General features: G+C 42.6%; 1 protein-coding gene across 2 annotated transcripts in view; it reads left to right on the forward strand.

Moving 5' to 3' along the window:
- Positions 1-16,105, forward strand: part of mkk6c (MAPK kinase 6c) — a 55,799-nt gene extending 39,694 nt beyond the window's left edge. Inside the window, 4 exon segments of one of the 2 annotated variants that reach the window (NM_001136550.1) lie at positions 4,938-5,015; positions 5,669-5,808; positions 7,798-7,843; positions 8,883-8,960. In NM_001136550.1, the coding sequence (NP_001130022.1) occupies positions 4,938-5,015; positions 5,669-5,808; positions 7,798-7,843; positions 8,883-8,960 (342 nt within the window). 2 annotated transcript variants of the gene reach the window in all.
- The last annotated feature ends 767 nt before the right edge of the window (positions 16,106-16,872 follow it).

Here is a 16,872-nt window from a genome sequence, read left to right on the forward strand (position 1 = left end):
CTGGTACTCCCTGTATATAGCTGCACATTGATCTGGTACTCCCTGTATATAGCTAGCTGCACATTGATCTGGTACTCCCTGTATATAGCTAGCTGCACATTGATCTGGTACTCCCTGTATATAGCTAGCTGCACATTGATCTGGTACTCCCTGTATATAGCTAGCTGCACATTGATCTGGTACTCCCTGTATATAGCTAGCTGCACATTGATCTGGTACTCCCTGTATATAGCTAGCTGCACATTGATCTGGTACTCCCTGTATATAGCTAGCTGCACATTGATCTGGTACTCCCTGTATATAGCTAGCTGCACATTGATCTGGTATTTCCTGTATATAGCTAGCTGCACATTGATCTGGTACTCCCTGTATATAGCTAGCTGCACATTGATCTGGTACTCCCTGTATATAGCTAGCTGCACATTGATCTGGTACTCCCTGTATATAGCTAGCTGCACATTGATCTGGTACTCCCTGTATATAGCTGCACATTGATCTGGTACTCCCTGTATATAGCTAGCTGCACATTGATCTGGTACTCCCTGTATATAGCTAGCTGCACATTGATCTGGTATTTCCTTGATTTGGCTCTACTCTTGTTTTATTTTATTCCTTGTGTTACTATTTGTTAATTTTGTATTATCATTTTTTTTAACTCCGTTGGGGAAGGACCGTTGGGAAGGGAGCATAAGCAAGCATTTCACGGTTAAGTCTTCACCCGTTGTATTTGGCACATGTGACAAATAAAATGTTGATTTGGATTTGTTACTCTTAATTAATTAACCTAATAAGTTTGACTGAGCAGAGCTGAGTTGGCCACTTACACCATATATGTGTAAGTGCTGGAGGTCTGTTATGTCAATAGTCATGCACTTAAAGGGTAGAACGCATGAGTTGTCACTCACCAATGTGAAAACACTGACTTAGTAACTTAGTTCTAGTCACGATCTGGTTACCTATAAGTACAAACATAGTTATTTTGGGGTTATTACATATTTATGAACTTATTTCTGCACATCTTCTAAGCTTACACAATGCCCTATTTCTCAAAGTTATGTGGAGGATCTAATCTAGTCTGTGCTACTGAGTTTGTATGCTAGCTCGGAATCTAGCTCAAGCTGGCTAATGTTAGCTAGTAGCCATGCTAGCATGTAATTACATTCCAGACCAACTGTTGGCAGTGGTGAGCTACAATCCATCAAACAAGGAGCAGATGGGGCATGTGCATCAATGCAGCATGCCCTTCAGACTTTGTGGCTGTGTTATTATCATTAGCATGGCAGGTTCAGGTACCTTTTTGCCGTGGGCTAAAAACAAAAGAGAAAATCATACCTGCTTGTTCTAATTGTGTAGTACCTCGTCTGTTCTCCTTTCTGTTTTGTCAACTTTTCGGCATGGTCTCTGAAGTAGCCTAGGGCAGTTTGGTAACTTTTTCCACCTTGACTTAGTGCAAGCGCGCTAGCTGACGGACATCTGGAATCTATCTATTTTGGGTTTCCCTGACTCCATCGGCCCGGCAAAGCTCCTGTCTCCCCCTCGCCTGCACTCTTTTCAAAGTTTTACCATGGGATCTGTTAGTCTGCTGTACATTTATATTACATTTTAGTTCGCTTTCTCTCTTTGCTTCTAATCTGCGGTTATGTTTTGGCTGTGTTAGTTGTGTTCTAGCTGGTCTCCAGTAGTTTGGCTCTAGCTTGCCGACCATAACCGTGGTTGTTGGCTAGGCTGGCTAAGCTAATAGCTAGTTGGCTAAATAGCTAACGTTAGCTGGCTGGCTAGCTTGCTGGCTAAGTTAACTGCATATAGCTAGCATTCTTTGATAACTGGTTAGATGGTGTTATGTATTTTCAAAACTTTGGTTTACTTTAATGCAGCTGTAATCTAGGTGTTGATAGCAACTGGCTGACTCATGCACGGCTGGTAGGGCTAATGTTAGCAGGCTAGTTGGCTAGCAACCTTGCGAGTTGATTTGTAATGATACATTCATAAAGTATTTGCTTCTAAGTTGGCTGAAAATGAAATTGAAACCAGTAGTCATCAGTGCAAACGATTTGGTTTAAGTTGAAGTTCTACATTTGAAGTTATTTCTGTTGGAGTTTACATTATGTCAAATCAAATCAAATTTATTTATATAGCCCTTCGTACATCAGCTGATATCTCAAAGTGCTGTACAGAAACCCAGCCTAAAACCCCAAACGGCAAGCAATGCATGTGAAAGAAGCACGGTGGCTAAGAAAAACTCCCTAGGAAAAACTCCCTAGAAAGGCCAAAAACCTAGGAAGAAACCTAGAGAGGAACCAGGCTATGAGGGGTGGCCAGTCCTCTTCTGGCTGTGCAGGGTGGATATTATAACAGAACATGGTCAAGATGTTAAAATGTTCATAAATGACCAGCATGGTCAAATAATAATAATCATAGTAGTTGTCGAGGGTGCAACAAGCACGTCCGGTGAACAGGTCAGGGTTCCATAGCCGCAGGCAGAACAGTTGAAACTGGAGCAGCAGCACGGCCAGGTGGACTGGGGACAGCAAGGAGTCATCATGCCAGGTAGTCCTGAGGCATGGTCCTAGGGCTCAGGTCCTCCGAGAGAAAGACAGAAAGAGAGAAAGATAGAATTAGAGAGAGCATATTTAAATTCACACAGGACACCGGATAAGACAAGAGAAATACTCCAGATGTAACAGACTGACCCTAGCCCCCCGACACATAAACTACTGCAGCATAAATACTGGAGGCTGAGACAGGAGGGATCAGAAGACACTGTGGCCCCATCCAACGATACCCCCGGACAGGGCCAAACCGGCAGGATATAACCCCACCCACTTTGCCAAAGCACAGCCCCCACACCACTAGAGGGATGTCTCCAACCACCAACTTACCGTCCTAAGACAAGGCCGAGTATAGCCCACAACGATCTCCGCCATGGCACAACCCAAGGGGGGCGCCAACCCAGACAGGAAGACCACATCAGTGACTCAACCCACTCAAGTGACGCACCCCTCCCATGGACGGCATGGAAGAACACCAGTAAGCCAGTGACTCAGCCCCTGTAATAGGGTTAGAGGCAGAGAATCCCAGTGGAAAGAGGGGAACCGGTAAGGCAGAGACAGCAAGGGCGGATCGTTGCTCCAGCCTTTCCGTTCACCTTCACACTCCTGGGCCAGACTATACTTAATCATAGGACCTACTGAAGAGATAAGTCTTCAGTAAAGACTTAAAGGTTGAGACTGAGTGTGTCTCTCACATTGGTAGGCAGACCATTCCATAAAAATGGAGCTCTATAGGAGAAAGCCCTACCTCCAGCCGTTTGCTTAGAAATTCTAGGGACAATTAGGAGGCCTGCGTCTTGTGACCGTAGCGTACGTGTAGGTATGTACGGCAGGACCAAATCGGAAAGATAGGTAGGAGCAAGCCCATGTAATGCTTTGTAGGTTAGCAGTAAAACCTTGAAATCAGCCCTTGCCTTAACAGGAAGCCAGTGTAGGGAGGCTAGCACTGGAGTAATATGATACAATTTTTTGGTTCTAGTCAGGATTCTAGCAGCCGTATTTAGCACTAACTGAAGTTTGTTTAGTGCTTTATCCGGGTAGCCGGAAAGTAAAGCATTGCAGTAGTCCAGCCTAGAAGTAACAAAAGCATGGATTAATTTTTCTGCGTAATTTTTGGACAGAAAGTTTCTGATTTTTGCAATGTTACGTAGATGGAAAAAAGCTGTCCTTGAAACAGTCTTGATATGTTCTTCAAAAGAGAGATCAGGGTCCAGAGTAACGCCGAGGTCCTTCACAGTTTTATTTGAGACGACTGTACAACCATCCAGATTAATTGTCAGATTCAACAGAAGATCTCTTTGTTTCTTGGGACCTAGAACAAGCATCTCTGTTTTGTCCGAGTTTAAAAGTTTGCAGCCATCCACTTCTTTATGTCTGAAACACAGGCTTCTAGCGAGGGCAATTTTGGGGCTTCACCATGTTTCATTGAAATGTACAGCTGTGTGTCGTCCGCATAGCAGTGAAATTTAACATGATGTTTTCGGGAATAGGCTGGCTTGCCGGTCCTCCATATTACATCACACGCCGGAAAAACATTTTCCTTCAGCATGCTTCAGAATTCGGATCGGTTTTGCCTCCCGAGTGACGCAGCAGTTTAAGGCACTACAGATCTGGGTTCGATCCCGGGCTGTGTCGCAGCCGGCCACAACTGGGAGACCAATGAGGCGGCGCACAATTGGCCCAGCGTCGTCCCGGTTAGGTGAGGGTTTGGCCGGGATGTCCTTGTCCCATCGCGCTCTAGCGACTCCTGTGGCGTGCCGTGTGCATGCACGCTGACACGGTTGCCAGTTGTGCGGTGTTTCCTCCGACACATTGATGCGTCTGGCTTCCGGGTTAAGAGAGCAGTGTGTCAAGAAGCAGTGCGGCTTAGCAGGGTCATGTTTCGGAGGACGCATGGCTCTCGTCCTTCGCCTCTCCCGAGTCTGTACGGGAGTTGCTGCGATGGCACAAGACTGTAACTACCAATTTGGATTTCATGAAATTGGGGAGAAAAAAGGGGTAAAAGGTAAACGAAAAAAAGATGTTATAACCTTAATAATTATGTAAAAAATAGAAACTAGAGGTGTAACTTTGCATTGGGCCTTTTGATGTGTATACTAATGAAAATCCATATGTTACACGTGGTAATGTTTATGATCGCTACCCTTTTAATAACCTCCAGTGTGCTCAAACAGTGTGTCCACAGAGCCTTTGATTGGCTGAGGCAGTTTTTTAGGGCCATGGTAGCGCTCAGAGAACAGACTGGGCTGTGTGTGTTGAAGAGGTACAGATGACGGAGGAGGTTGGGTCGTCTAGGACAACTGTCAGTTAGCGACGCTAAAGTGATGTCACCCGTGTCTCGTTCTTTGTCTTTCTGTGTGTGTGTGTGTGTGTCATTCTGTCCCCTAGCCGGAGAGGATCAACCCAGAGACTAATCAGAAAGGCTACAACGTCAAGTCTGACATTTGGAGTTTAGGAATCACTATGGTGAGCCTCTATTTTATATAACTTTTTATTATGAATATTTATGCAGATTAATTTATTATAACAAAATTGTTATGTGATTATTACACTAGTAGGTCTATTTTTTATTTGATTTTTTCTACATTTAAACTAGCAACCTCTGATACCGTAAGGTGCAGGTACAGTAACCACAGATAAATAATTGTATTTTATTTTTCCTGAATGATGTCTTCACTATATAACCAGTACGTTGTATTCATTGCCAGTAATAGCATTAAGTGAGCAGATCGAGTTCTATTGAATTGAAATGCATTGCTGTTCATATAGGACAGGTTCTTCATGTTCAAGAAAAGCCCTGCCTTCTCTGTGAGACACGATGACACACAACGGCTCTGCTCTAGACTAACTGGTGTCTAGACATTTTATTAGGAGAGTTGTTACATATTCCTACCTCTCTCATTTGCACGTCCTGAACTGTGTCACACCCAAGAACAGTTTTGGTTTTTAAAATAAATGTGATGGTCCTCCAACTGCCTATGGTTGTTTTCAGTAATGTAATACTGTCTAGGGTCATAAACCACCCAATTTCAGGCTTTTATCTACGTAATATTTCGTTTTCTGCATTTTATGTACGGTAATACAATGATGCGTTCATATACCTGTGCCCCCTTCTTCAGATTGAACTGGCCATCCTGCGGTTTCCCTATGACTCCTGGGGCACGCCCTTCCAGCAGCTGAAGCAGGTGGTGGAGGAACCATCGCCCCAGCTCCCTGCTGACCAGTTCTCCCCTGAGTTGGTTGACTTCACCTCCCTGTGGTATGTTCTCTTCTCCCTGTAAAGCAAGCCTGGTCCTATATCTGTTTGGGCTGTCTTTCCAACTCTATGGTCATTGTCATGCTTGTTATGACAGAGACGACAGTTAGAGTTGGCAAGACATCAGATCTAGGACCAGGCTAGTTGTACATCATCTAGTCCCTCCAGGCTGTAGAGCTGTGGTTTAATTCAGCCGGGTCAGATGTTAAAGCAGGACTTTCCAGCAGTGGATCAACAACATTGTTTTATACCCCGGTGACTCAACTGTTTATGTGACAATAGGAAATTGGAATACCTGAGTAAACCTCTCCTCTGGCTTGAATGGAGACTATATCCTCCTGTGGAAGAGTGGTCTATAAACATGTAAAAGGGGGCATTGGGGATACTCTTACCTCACAGGCATGAATTTTAAGCCTCAGCCCTACCCATGCCCACAAAGTTCAGACCCTACCCCAGCCATGCCCACAAAGTTCAGACCCTACCCTAACCATGCCCACAAAGTTCAGACCCTACCCCAGCCATGCCCACAAAGTTCAGACCCTACCCTAACCATGCCCACAAAGTTCAGGCCCAACTCTACCCAGGCCCGATTGCTTTTGCCAAATGATAGGAAATCAGAAATAACTTCCTTCGTTAGTATCCATTAGGCACAGCTGCACAACATAACTCTTAAAGAGGAAATTGCGTCTTAAAAGGAAAATGACATACTTTGTAATAGAATCCACAAAATTAATTAATACATTTTAGAGTGAATAATTATATGTATTCATATTTATAATACAGTTATTAGTATTCTTAATAATGACAATCTGGATGTGTCCAATGGGGTAAATGCAGATGGATAAACCCCAACTATGCTGCATGTTAGGCTAAAGTTGATCATGCTTATTGCTAACAGCACATCTGATAATATAGGCCATGTATAGAAATTGTATTTTAGATGGTGTCAGCATCATTATTATTTAAAACATTTTGGAGGTGGAATGTCTTTTCTAAAAAGTCACCAGAACTGAGCTTTTCAGTCCTTCCACATACAAATTAGCTCGAGGAAGACCCCGGACCCTCTAAGCAAGGGGACTGGAATTGGGCAATCTCGCAGTTTAATATGTACAAAATTAGCCTCTTTCTCTAAAAGCATGATGGTCATGACTTTCTTAGATGAAAGGGGACATTAACTTGGCCCCAAACAATCAATCAGATCCAGTTTCAGTAAGGAGACGTTAACATGGCCCCAGACAATCAATCAGATCCAGTTTCAGTAAGGAGATGTTAACATGGCCCCAGACAATCAATCAGTTTCAGTAAGGAGACGTTAACATGGCCCCAGACAATCAATCAGATCCAGTTTCAGTAAGGAGACGTTAACATGGCCCCAGACAATCAATCAGATCCAGTTTCAGTAAGGAGACGTTAACATGGCCCCAGACAATCAATCAGATCCAGTTTCAGTAAGGAGACGTTAACATGGCCCCAGACAATCAATCAGATCCAGTTTCAGTAAGGAGACGTTAACATGGCCCCAGACAATCAATCAGTTTCAGTAAGGAGATGTTAACATGGCCCCAGACAATCAATCAGTTTCAGTAAGGAGATGTTAACATGGCCCCAGACAATCAATCAGTTTCAGTAAGGAGACGTTAACATGGCCCCAGACAATCAATCAGTTTCAGTAAGGAGACGTTAACTTGGCCCCAGATAATCAATCTAAGATCCACTTAAGTTTCAGTCATGGGATTTTTTTTGTTGCTTTTACCCCTGAGCGAATTAACTCCCACATGGCAGAAGGGAGGATAGATCACAGGCTGAACACTTTACTACAATTTTTTTATTATCTCTGTCTCTCTCGTTTCTTCGCAACTATTATTTTTACCCTGTTAACTGTTCCACGTTCGCTTGCAGCTGATGCAATCATTCAGTGTGCCTGGACTGGGAGATACGTTACCAGATATTACTAATCTAATCTTCTATCTCATTGCCCATTTTCATTCTCAGCTTAAAGAAAAATTCCAAAGAGCGGCCAAACTACCCAGAACTCATGGTGAGTGTGTTTTGAACTTAGGAGATCTCCCGTTATGTGGACACAATAATGTGTCCTCTTGCATTTACTATTAGTTCACCACTAGATGGCAGACTTAGTCCAGTGATACATAATGTTTTGTAATCAATCAAATTTCAATAAAATGTACTTATAAAGCCCTTCTTACATCAGCTTACATCAGCACAAAGTGCTGTACAGAAACCCAGCCTAAAACCCCAAACAGCAAGCAATGCAGGTGTAGAAGCACGGTGGCTAGGAAAAACTCCCTAGGAAAAACTCCCTAGAAAGGCCAGAACCTAGGAAGAAACCTAGAGAGGAACCAGGCTATGAGGGGTGGCCAGTCCTCTTCTGGCTGTGCCGGGTGGAGATTATAACAGAACATGGCCAAGATGTTCAAATGTTCATAAATGACCAGCAGGGTCAAATAATAATAATCACAGTAGTTGTCGAGGGTGCAACAGGTCAGCACCTCAGGAGTAAATGTCAGTTGGCTTTTCATAGCCGATCATTGAGAGTATCTCTACCTCTCCTGCTGTCTCTAGACAGTTGAAAACAGCAGGTCTGGGACAGGTAGCACGTCCGGTGAACAGGTCAGTGTTCCATAGCCGCAGGCAGAACAGTTGAAACTGGAGCAGCAGCACGATCAGGTGGACTGGGGACAGCAAGGAGACATCAGGCCAGGTAGTCCTGAGGCATGGTCTTAGGGCTCAGGTCCTCCGATTGATAGAGAGAAAGAGAGAGAGCATATTTAAATTCACACAGGACACCGGAAAAGACAGGAGAAATACTCCAGATATAACAGACTGACCCTAGCCCCCCGACACATAAACTATTGCAGCATAAATACTGGAGGCTGAGACAGGAGGGGTTGGGAGACACACCTCCCCATTTAATAATCTCCCCACTTTATTTAGATTTTTATCTAATCAATGCTATTGATTATATTTCAAACTGTTGTTGAGGATATTATTTTGATGTTATATTTGATTCTGCATAAATCAGTCTCTTCTTTTCTTCTGGTTTCTTCTCTCCATCCCAGCAACATCCCTTCTTCATCTCCCATGAATCCTTAGACACCGACGTGGCTAGCTTTGTCAAGGTCATCCTCGGGGACTGACGAGCGCCCTTATCTAACCCAACCCAATGCTCTGACCAATGGCCACTGGGGAGGCGGACCTACAAAAAAAAGCACCAATCACAAACCCTATTACCTGAGGGACTCCACCCTCTCCCTAGTTCCCGACCCCTCCCTTTGGCACAGTGAAGATGGACATTAGAGGAACTGAGTGAGGAATTATCCTTAAGGCCTTAAGCCCTTGCATATTAGATATGGGCAGGGGGCCAAGATGGGGAAATTACTGAAATGTTCAGTATTGGAGCACCGGCCCATATATAATCTGGATTAATTTAAATGTATAATAATATCTGTATGAAATGTGATCCCCCGACCTCTAAATTTGTCCCACCCTTGTTACTGTACTAGACCCAGTACTAAAACATAGATTTCATTGTTAATGTTAGTGAATTAAGCAACGTGTGGATTATGCCCTGTCCTATACAGTACCACAGTATGAGTCATAATAGCCATAAAACCTAGCAGTCAAACAGGGAAATATTTGCAATTGTTTTTCCACCATTCATTTTTCCCCATTGGGGATTTTAGAAACACTTAAAATAAGGGCTGTGTTTCGTGTAGACTTACCGTGCCATGACGTTTTGATAACCATGTAAATCTCTCTCAGACAAGGTGACTTTTATCAATATATTCACCTGTATTTACCCCCCCAAAAATGAAATGCTAATTAGCTGCTAATGTTGCTATCATAAAGATCTACAAATGTCGTGATGATCTGGACTGCCGAATCGAGGCAAAGGTAAGAATCTCTGGATCACAGGAGGCTGCTGAGGGGAGGACGGCTCATAATAATGGCTGGAACGGAGTAAATGGAATGGCATTCAAACACATGGAAACCATGGAAACCATGTGTTGGATACTATTCCATTTGTTGTGTTTCAGCGATTACTTTAAACACATCCTCCCCAATTAAGTTGCCACCAGCCGCCTGCGCTCTGGTTTAATTATCTGATGTTAGTAATTAATACATTGGCTGCATTTCTTTAAATGGGCAATTCTGTGAAGTGTCTTGTGCAAGTTTTAAATTGACACAATACCTGTTAGCAAAGGTGTTTTTTTTGTGTTTTTTTTAAAACGTTTAATTGTATTTGATATGCAGGAGCTTGCAGGGATTTGTAATTGGCGTGTTGTCTGCTTTGATGCTAATAAGCATTTTTTTTTTTATCTGAAAGTCACCTTGTCCTAGAGAGATTTACATGGTTATCAAAACGTCACGTCGGGTTAAACAGCTCTTATTTGAAGTGTATCTAAAATCCCCTATGGGATAAATGAATGGTTGAAAAACGATTGGAACCATTTCCCTGTTTGACTGCTAGGTTTCATGGGTATTAGGACACTGTGGGTCTCTAATGGTCAATCCCTGAAATATTTTCAAACCCAATGTAAGAAAACAGAAAAACTTTTTTTTTTTTTTTAAAACAACTGAAAGTGATATGAATATATCTATGTATAATCTCAATGTTTGTACTATACTCAAGCTCAAGTGTTGTATTGGTTTACTAATTCACTGCATGTACAGAAAATATATAATATAGAATGGACTGGTATCAGTCGCCTTTGAAAGACCGAGAGATTCAGATTCTCGACTGTCCAGTGGTTAAGCATTACACAAGTCTGTAATGGTTGGAGGTCTCATTCAGAAGTGCAGTGGGTTTGTCAAAGGAAGTTACTGCACTTTGCTCTCAACTGCTCTCTCATGTATAGGTCTACTACGCATTGGGCTGTGTGTGTGTGTTTATGTGGGCGCCTTCTATGTGTGTTACACGTGTTTTAAAGTGAAGTATATGTGGTCGTTGTGGTTCCTAGTCACTTCCTGAATAATTTTTCTCTTCTGAGCCAGTCACAATACTTTCCCCACTGTATGTTGAACTGGAATCGAATAATAGTTATACTGATATTATTATTATTATTTATTATTATATAGCTTATATTTATGTATACTGATACAGTATACTGATATATTAACTGCCGTTTTCCCTTTGAAAACTTAGTATTAACAATATACTGTCTTATTTTACTGTGTGTGTGTGTGTGTGAGTGAGGTGTCGTTCTTGACAGAATGCTTTAATGAAACAGTTACTCATAACACAAGCCTTATCTGTGCCTCTAAAAATACAGAAAACAAAATAACTGTTGCCAGGTAAAGAGATGTTCTGTATTCAACAAGGCAAGTTCCCCCCCCCCCCCCCCCCACACACTTTATTCACTCGGCGGCATGTGCCCCTTTCTGTCCAATGGGGTAATTTATGGACAATATTTAGGGTGCCTCTTTTGGCTCAAGAACACCCCCCGGAGGCAAACATAATGTACAGTCCTTTTGTACAGTGTTAACTTCTCCACATTACTCTATATATCATCAAATCTACTCTACCTGCTGAACACTGCAGGAGCATATAGACTCACAATTAGCTTGCGTAGGTTATATAACGAAGCTGTTTCTGCATTTCCCCCTCCCCTCCCTCCCTCCACATTTTTTCTTTATCATTAAGTTTACCTACTTGGACTACAGTATCATATTAACTCACCACTTGCTTGCATAGGTTTCAAAATGTATTTGTTAGCATACTCTCACCCCTCTCCACCCCTCCCGACCGACCGAACCCAGTCTACTAGATGGTGACAGTCATGCCAGTCTTTGGTTTCACAACTGTGGGATGAATAGAGTCGTTTTCAGTGGTAGTTTGATGCCGTGTCATAACACATACAACTCATTTACATGAGATTTAAAATACATTTTTTTTAAAACACTTCTGAAACTGCATTCTAGTTTGACGGAAGCCTTGGATGTTGCTTGTCATTCTTGTGGTGGCTGATACTGTATAGAAGTCGACATCCGTTAATTTCTGCTGCTTTCTGAGAGTGACTGGCAGGATGGCTGATGCTCTTGAGCCTCTGCTATTATGGAAGAACTACTGTAAATGTTATGATGCGGGAAAATGGGAAGGCAGGATGTAATCACATTTCAATAATGAAATGCACAGTTCTCTTTTTTTTTTGTGCTTTCGTGTCCGTGTGTGTCCTGCTTTTGAAACTTTCAACAGTTCTTTTAGCAAACAATTTCTATCTTATTTCAATGTTGCTTAACGAGAAAACAAATCTATTACGAACTCCAGACATTCATACCTGTATTCCTGTCTTGTACTCATTTTGCAAAGTAGACCCAGATTTGAATATGTTATAACTTAGTGTAACTGTGTTATCTGTTCCACCTTGGTGTTGAGTCTGAGTTCCGCTGTTCTCTTTTGTCCAGTATCCCGTTCTGTTCTATCAACTATACAAACATCCATGCGTTGATGTCCTCCGCTTGTCTGTAGAGACAATCAGCCCTGGGCTATAAAACCTTTCCTGTCCTTCTTATCAATATGAGCTGTTGTAGCACCTTCCTCTTGCCACCACCATCCAAGAGCCCATACCATTACCAGACCCCCTGCATTCAACCACCATCCAAGAGCCCATACCATTACCAGACCCCCTGCATTCAACCACCATCCAAGAGCCCATACCATTACCAGACCCCCTGCATTCAACCACCATCCAAGAGCCCATACCATTACCAGACCCCCTGCATTCAACCACCATCCAAGAGCCCGTACCATTACCAGACCCCCTGCATTCAACCACCATCCAAGAGCCCGTACCATTACCAGACCCCCTGCATTCAACCACCATCCAAGAGCCCATACCATTACCAGACCCCCTGCATTCAACCATCATCCAAGAGCCCATACCATTACCAGACCCCCTGCATTCAACCACCATCCAAGAGCCCATACCATTACCAGACCCCCTGCATTCAACCACCATCCAAGAGCCCGTACCATTACCAGACCCCCTGCATTCAACCACCATCCAAGAGCCCATACCATTACCAGACCCCCTGCATTCAACCATCATCCAAGAGCCCATACCATTACCAGACCCCCTGCATTCAACCACCATCCAAGAGCCCATACCATTACCAGACCCTCTGCATTCCACAGTAGTGGATCTATTGTGATTTGCCCCTTGGCATGACAGGTACAGTGGTACAGTACATGCTGTGCCATCAACACACATAAGTGCTAAGGTCTGGTCACCCACAATGTGGCACTGTTTTCCCCCTGCAGCTTCTGAAAACCACTGAGATCATAAAGACCAACGTCTCTTTTGAACAGTGTTCCACTGTTGGCTGTTCTAATGGCCGTGTTGCATGACTGTTACTGTCTTCTGCTGGTCCAATGTTTAATAATATTAGATTATATGCTCATAAGATTCAAGTCATGAAACCAAAATATATTGATACTAAAGCAACTAACTAATGTTGTGTCCAGAAATCTCTAGCCATCTCCCACAATTTTGAATTGGTCAGATCATCCCTGCTTTCTTTTGTCATTATTTTTTTAAAATGTTTTAAATCTTTCTCTCACACTGTTCCTGTCTATTCCTAGAAAGAGCTCTGAGTCTTAGTGTGGCCACCCACTGATGTCCTGGCCAGGTCCCTAATAGGCCCAGTCTCTTCTCTATTCTTCACACACACCCTCATCATCACTCTGATTTATTCATTGGGTGGGCCAAGGAGCTGGAACACGAGAGTTCAGGCTGAGGAGAGCGAGACTAATTCAGGGACATGGTGTCTGTACCCACCTATTCCTTTGTGACAAGACTCTTACTATCAAATCAAACAGCTAGCCAGAGCCCACGCAAGATGTGCAATATTTGGTTCTGTGTGCCAACATTTGTGCCCTGATTGGAGGGATGATGGGCTGTTGGTAGAACACAGGTTGTTAGTGATGCTGTTCCCGTCTGCTAGTTATCATATCTGGTATTTTTTGACTTCTTATTTTATCCTTGCTTGATGCTGTTTAGGCCTTGCTTGATGCTGTTTAGGCCTTGCTTGATGCTGTTTAGGCCTTGATGCTGTTTAGGCCTATCTTCGAACACTGAAAATCTTTAATATCGTTAGCATCATATAACGTTTCCTACCGCTTGCATTTGGTGAAAGGAAGTTTTAACTCAGCCGATATTAGGGGCAGTTTGTGTGGTTACTGTTTATTTTAATTTTTTAAAATTTATATATTTTATTTAACCTTTTATTTAACTAGGCAAGTCAGTTAATAACAAATTCTTATTTTACAATGACGGCCTACCCCGGCCAACACTGGGCCAGTTGTGAGCCGCCCTATGGGACTCACAATCACGGCCGGTTGTGATAAAGCTTGAAATCGAACCAGGGTCTGTAGTGACGCCTCTAGCACTGAGATGCAGTGCCTTAGACCGCTGCGCCACTAACGAGTTTGAATTTACTAGAGGTATGATTTCAAGTGTTGTTGATTGATATGATATATTATTTGTTATTTTTGTCACGTACAGTTGTTGATATTGAATTTTTGTTGGGGGTAGAGGATAGTGCACAGTTTTATTCTGACTGTATTTTGTGTGTGTGTGGGGGGGGGGGGTCTTCTATTCTTGTAGGGATCTAAACTCCACAAATATTCCAACTAGGATAGTAAAACAAAGATAATTCTCCCTCGTGGGGACATTTTCCCACATCCCCATGAGGACAATCTATTTTAGGTTTAGGGGTTAGGGTTAGTATAAGAGATTTGGGTTATGGTTACGAGTTAAGGTTAGGGTTAGCTCTTAGGGAAAGTAGGATTTTGAATGGAAATACATTTTAGGTCCCCATGAGGATAGAAGAACATAAAATGTGTGTGTGTTATGGGACATGTCTAATACAGTCAGTGGATAGGCTGGAGGGCAGTGCTATATTTATCCCCTCTGTTTCTGAACTGAGCTGAACTCTCCTGGAAGATACTAAGACTAGTCACGTCTGACACACACACACTCACAGTAGGCATGATGGAAGGATGATTTCCCGCCTCTCGTGTGTGTGTCAGTTAAAGTCGGTGATTCTATTTGCGTGCTCGTTAGTAGTACCCACCTGCTGTTGAAATTGTCACCCAGGGTTTGTCATCGTGGCAGGATGTCACAGTGGAAAATATGTCCAGTCAACTCTCCATCCTCACGTGTTCTCATATCCCGCTGTCTGACTCTTCCAGGTTTCTGACTTATCCCATTTTGTTTTTCCCAGCTGTGTATTTTGAGACTTTGTATTGGTAAAACGGGAATTCTTCTTTCGGGAATTGGAGGGTTGGTTATAAAAAAAAATGTCACAGGTTAAACAGGTAGGGATGAGTCATTGTCTGAAATGTTGAAAGCTAAGAATCATAGGATGCTGTTTTTGTCACCATCTTCCTCTTCCTTCTCATGCCTGATAAAACCAGTGACATGATGACTTCCCATCCAAACTGGAAATGAAAAGATTTTTGTCAGTTTGTACTTTCCCCATTGTTAATGTTAGTTTCTGGAATACAGCTGTTGTCTTCTCTACTCAAGCATCAGCTAGCCCTCTTTTCAGAAGCTGTAAATGAATCGTAATCAAAAACAAATTGCTGTTCTGTTATGCATTTGCCAGACTATATCAAGTGTAAATCTGTTGTTTGTGAAGTGTGTGAAAACTCTGCTTTTGTTTTCACACATTATTGCAAAACCATTTTTGCTTAAATGTTATTTTTTAAGGTGAGCTGTGTAGCCATCAGACTCACTTTGTTGGAATATGGAAACTTTTGGAGCTTAGTGTCTCTGTGGCCGATGGATACCTGGCTGCAGGTACTGTACATGCAGCTGTGCTTGACTCGTGTTGTGCTCTTTTGTGGGGGATCCGATTCAAGCCAGGCTTGTGTTTGTGGGAGTTGGGATGATGCGAATGCATTGGGGAGGGAGGGTGGATGAGTCCATATTGTCAATGCTGACTGGTTTCAGAAAATACATTTGCAGAGATGGTTTCAAATGCTACTGTAAGTAAAATGGAGAAGAGCGAGGGGGCATATATTCTATTGTATGATGGGCGGGTGGGCAGGGTTACCGTGGCAACATATCGTGGTGACCATTGCCGTGGGGAAGTGAAGTTCTCAGTATATTTACACGTTGATTCTCTTTAAAGCTTCTGATTTTTAAAAAAGACTGATGACTGTTTTTGCTTCTTAGAGCTAAATGAATTTCTATTAAATATTTTGAAAAGATTGCTCAAACTGATTGTGTGCAATTGTAATGATGGAAATTCAATAAAAGGTATTTTTACACAATAATTGTGTGTGTCCTCTTTCTTTCTCATTCTTCTTTGTGTCTTTCTGAGAAGGGCCAGCCAGGACCGGGGCAAGGAGGAAAAAGGCATTTTGAGGATGTTTTTCTTTTTTTTTCTTTTTTTCTGGCTCTGGCCCAACGTTAAAAGAGCAGACTGACGGACTGAAACCTGTTGACGACAGAGAAAAAGAGAGGTTTGTTACGTAGTACTGACTGACGTAGTACTGCACTACAAAGACAGAGGATGTGTCCCAAATGACACCATGCCCCTAGTGAGGAGCCCTATGGGCCCTGGTCGAAAGTAGTGCGTTATATGGGTGATTCTACAGACGTGCAAATTGCTGTCCCACCCCCCAAAATAAGATAAAAAAATATATATATATATATAACAGTTAGTGGTTCCTCCTTTTAAAAGTTGCGAGCTTACATTGTGGGACTTGGAGGTACCCAGCGTCACTGCTTCATTACTCCAGACCACCACAAGGGGGAGTTAGAGCACTCATGCATTTGGGTCCCAAGGTTTTTATATGACCAATCATATCGAGTGGTTCCAATGACGAATTTGATGTGAGCCACCCGTCCCTGGCGACTTTCTTTAGCAAAGATGGCATAAGCAAATGTAAGTAGTTATAATGTCATAACGAGTCAAGCAAAACATGTACAGTTGAGAGAATTCTGTTAGTTAATGTAGAGATAAACGATTGTGCATATTTTTTTTGTCATAAAGTTCATTTACAAAAATCGCTATTTAGCATCTCTTTTTGCTTTTCAG

This window comes from Salmo salar, chromosome 28 (genome assembly GCF_965601325.2).
Source record: "Salmo salar chromosome 28, fSalSal1, whole genome shotgun sequence".
In the NCBI taxonomy this organism is placed as follows: domain Eukaryota; kingdom Metazoa; phylum Chordata; class Actinopteri; order Salmoniformes; family Salmonidae; genus Salmo; species Salmo salar.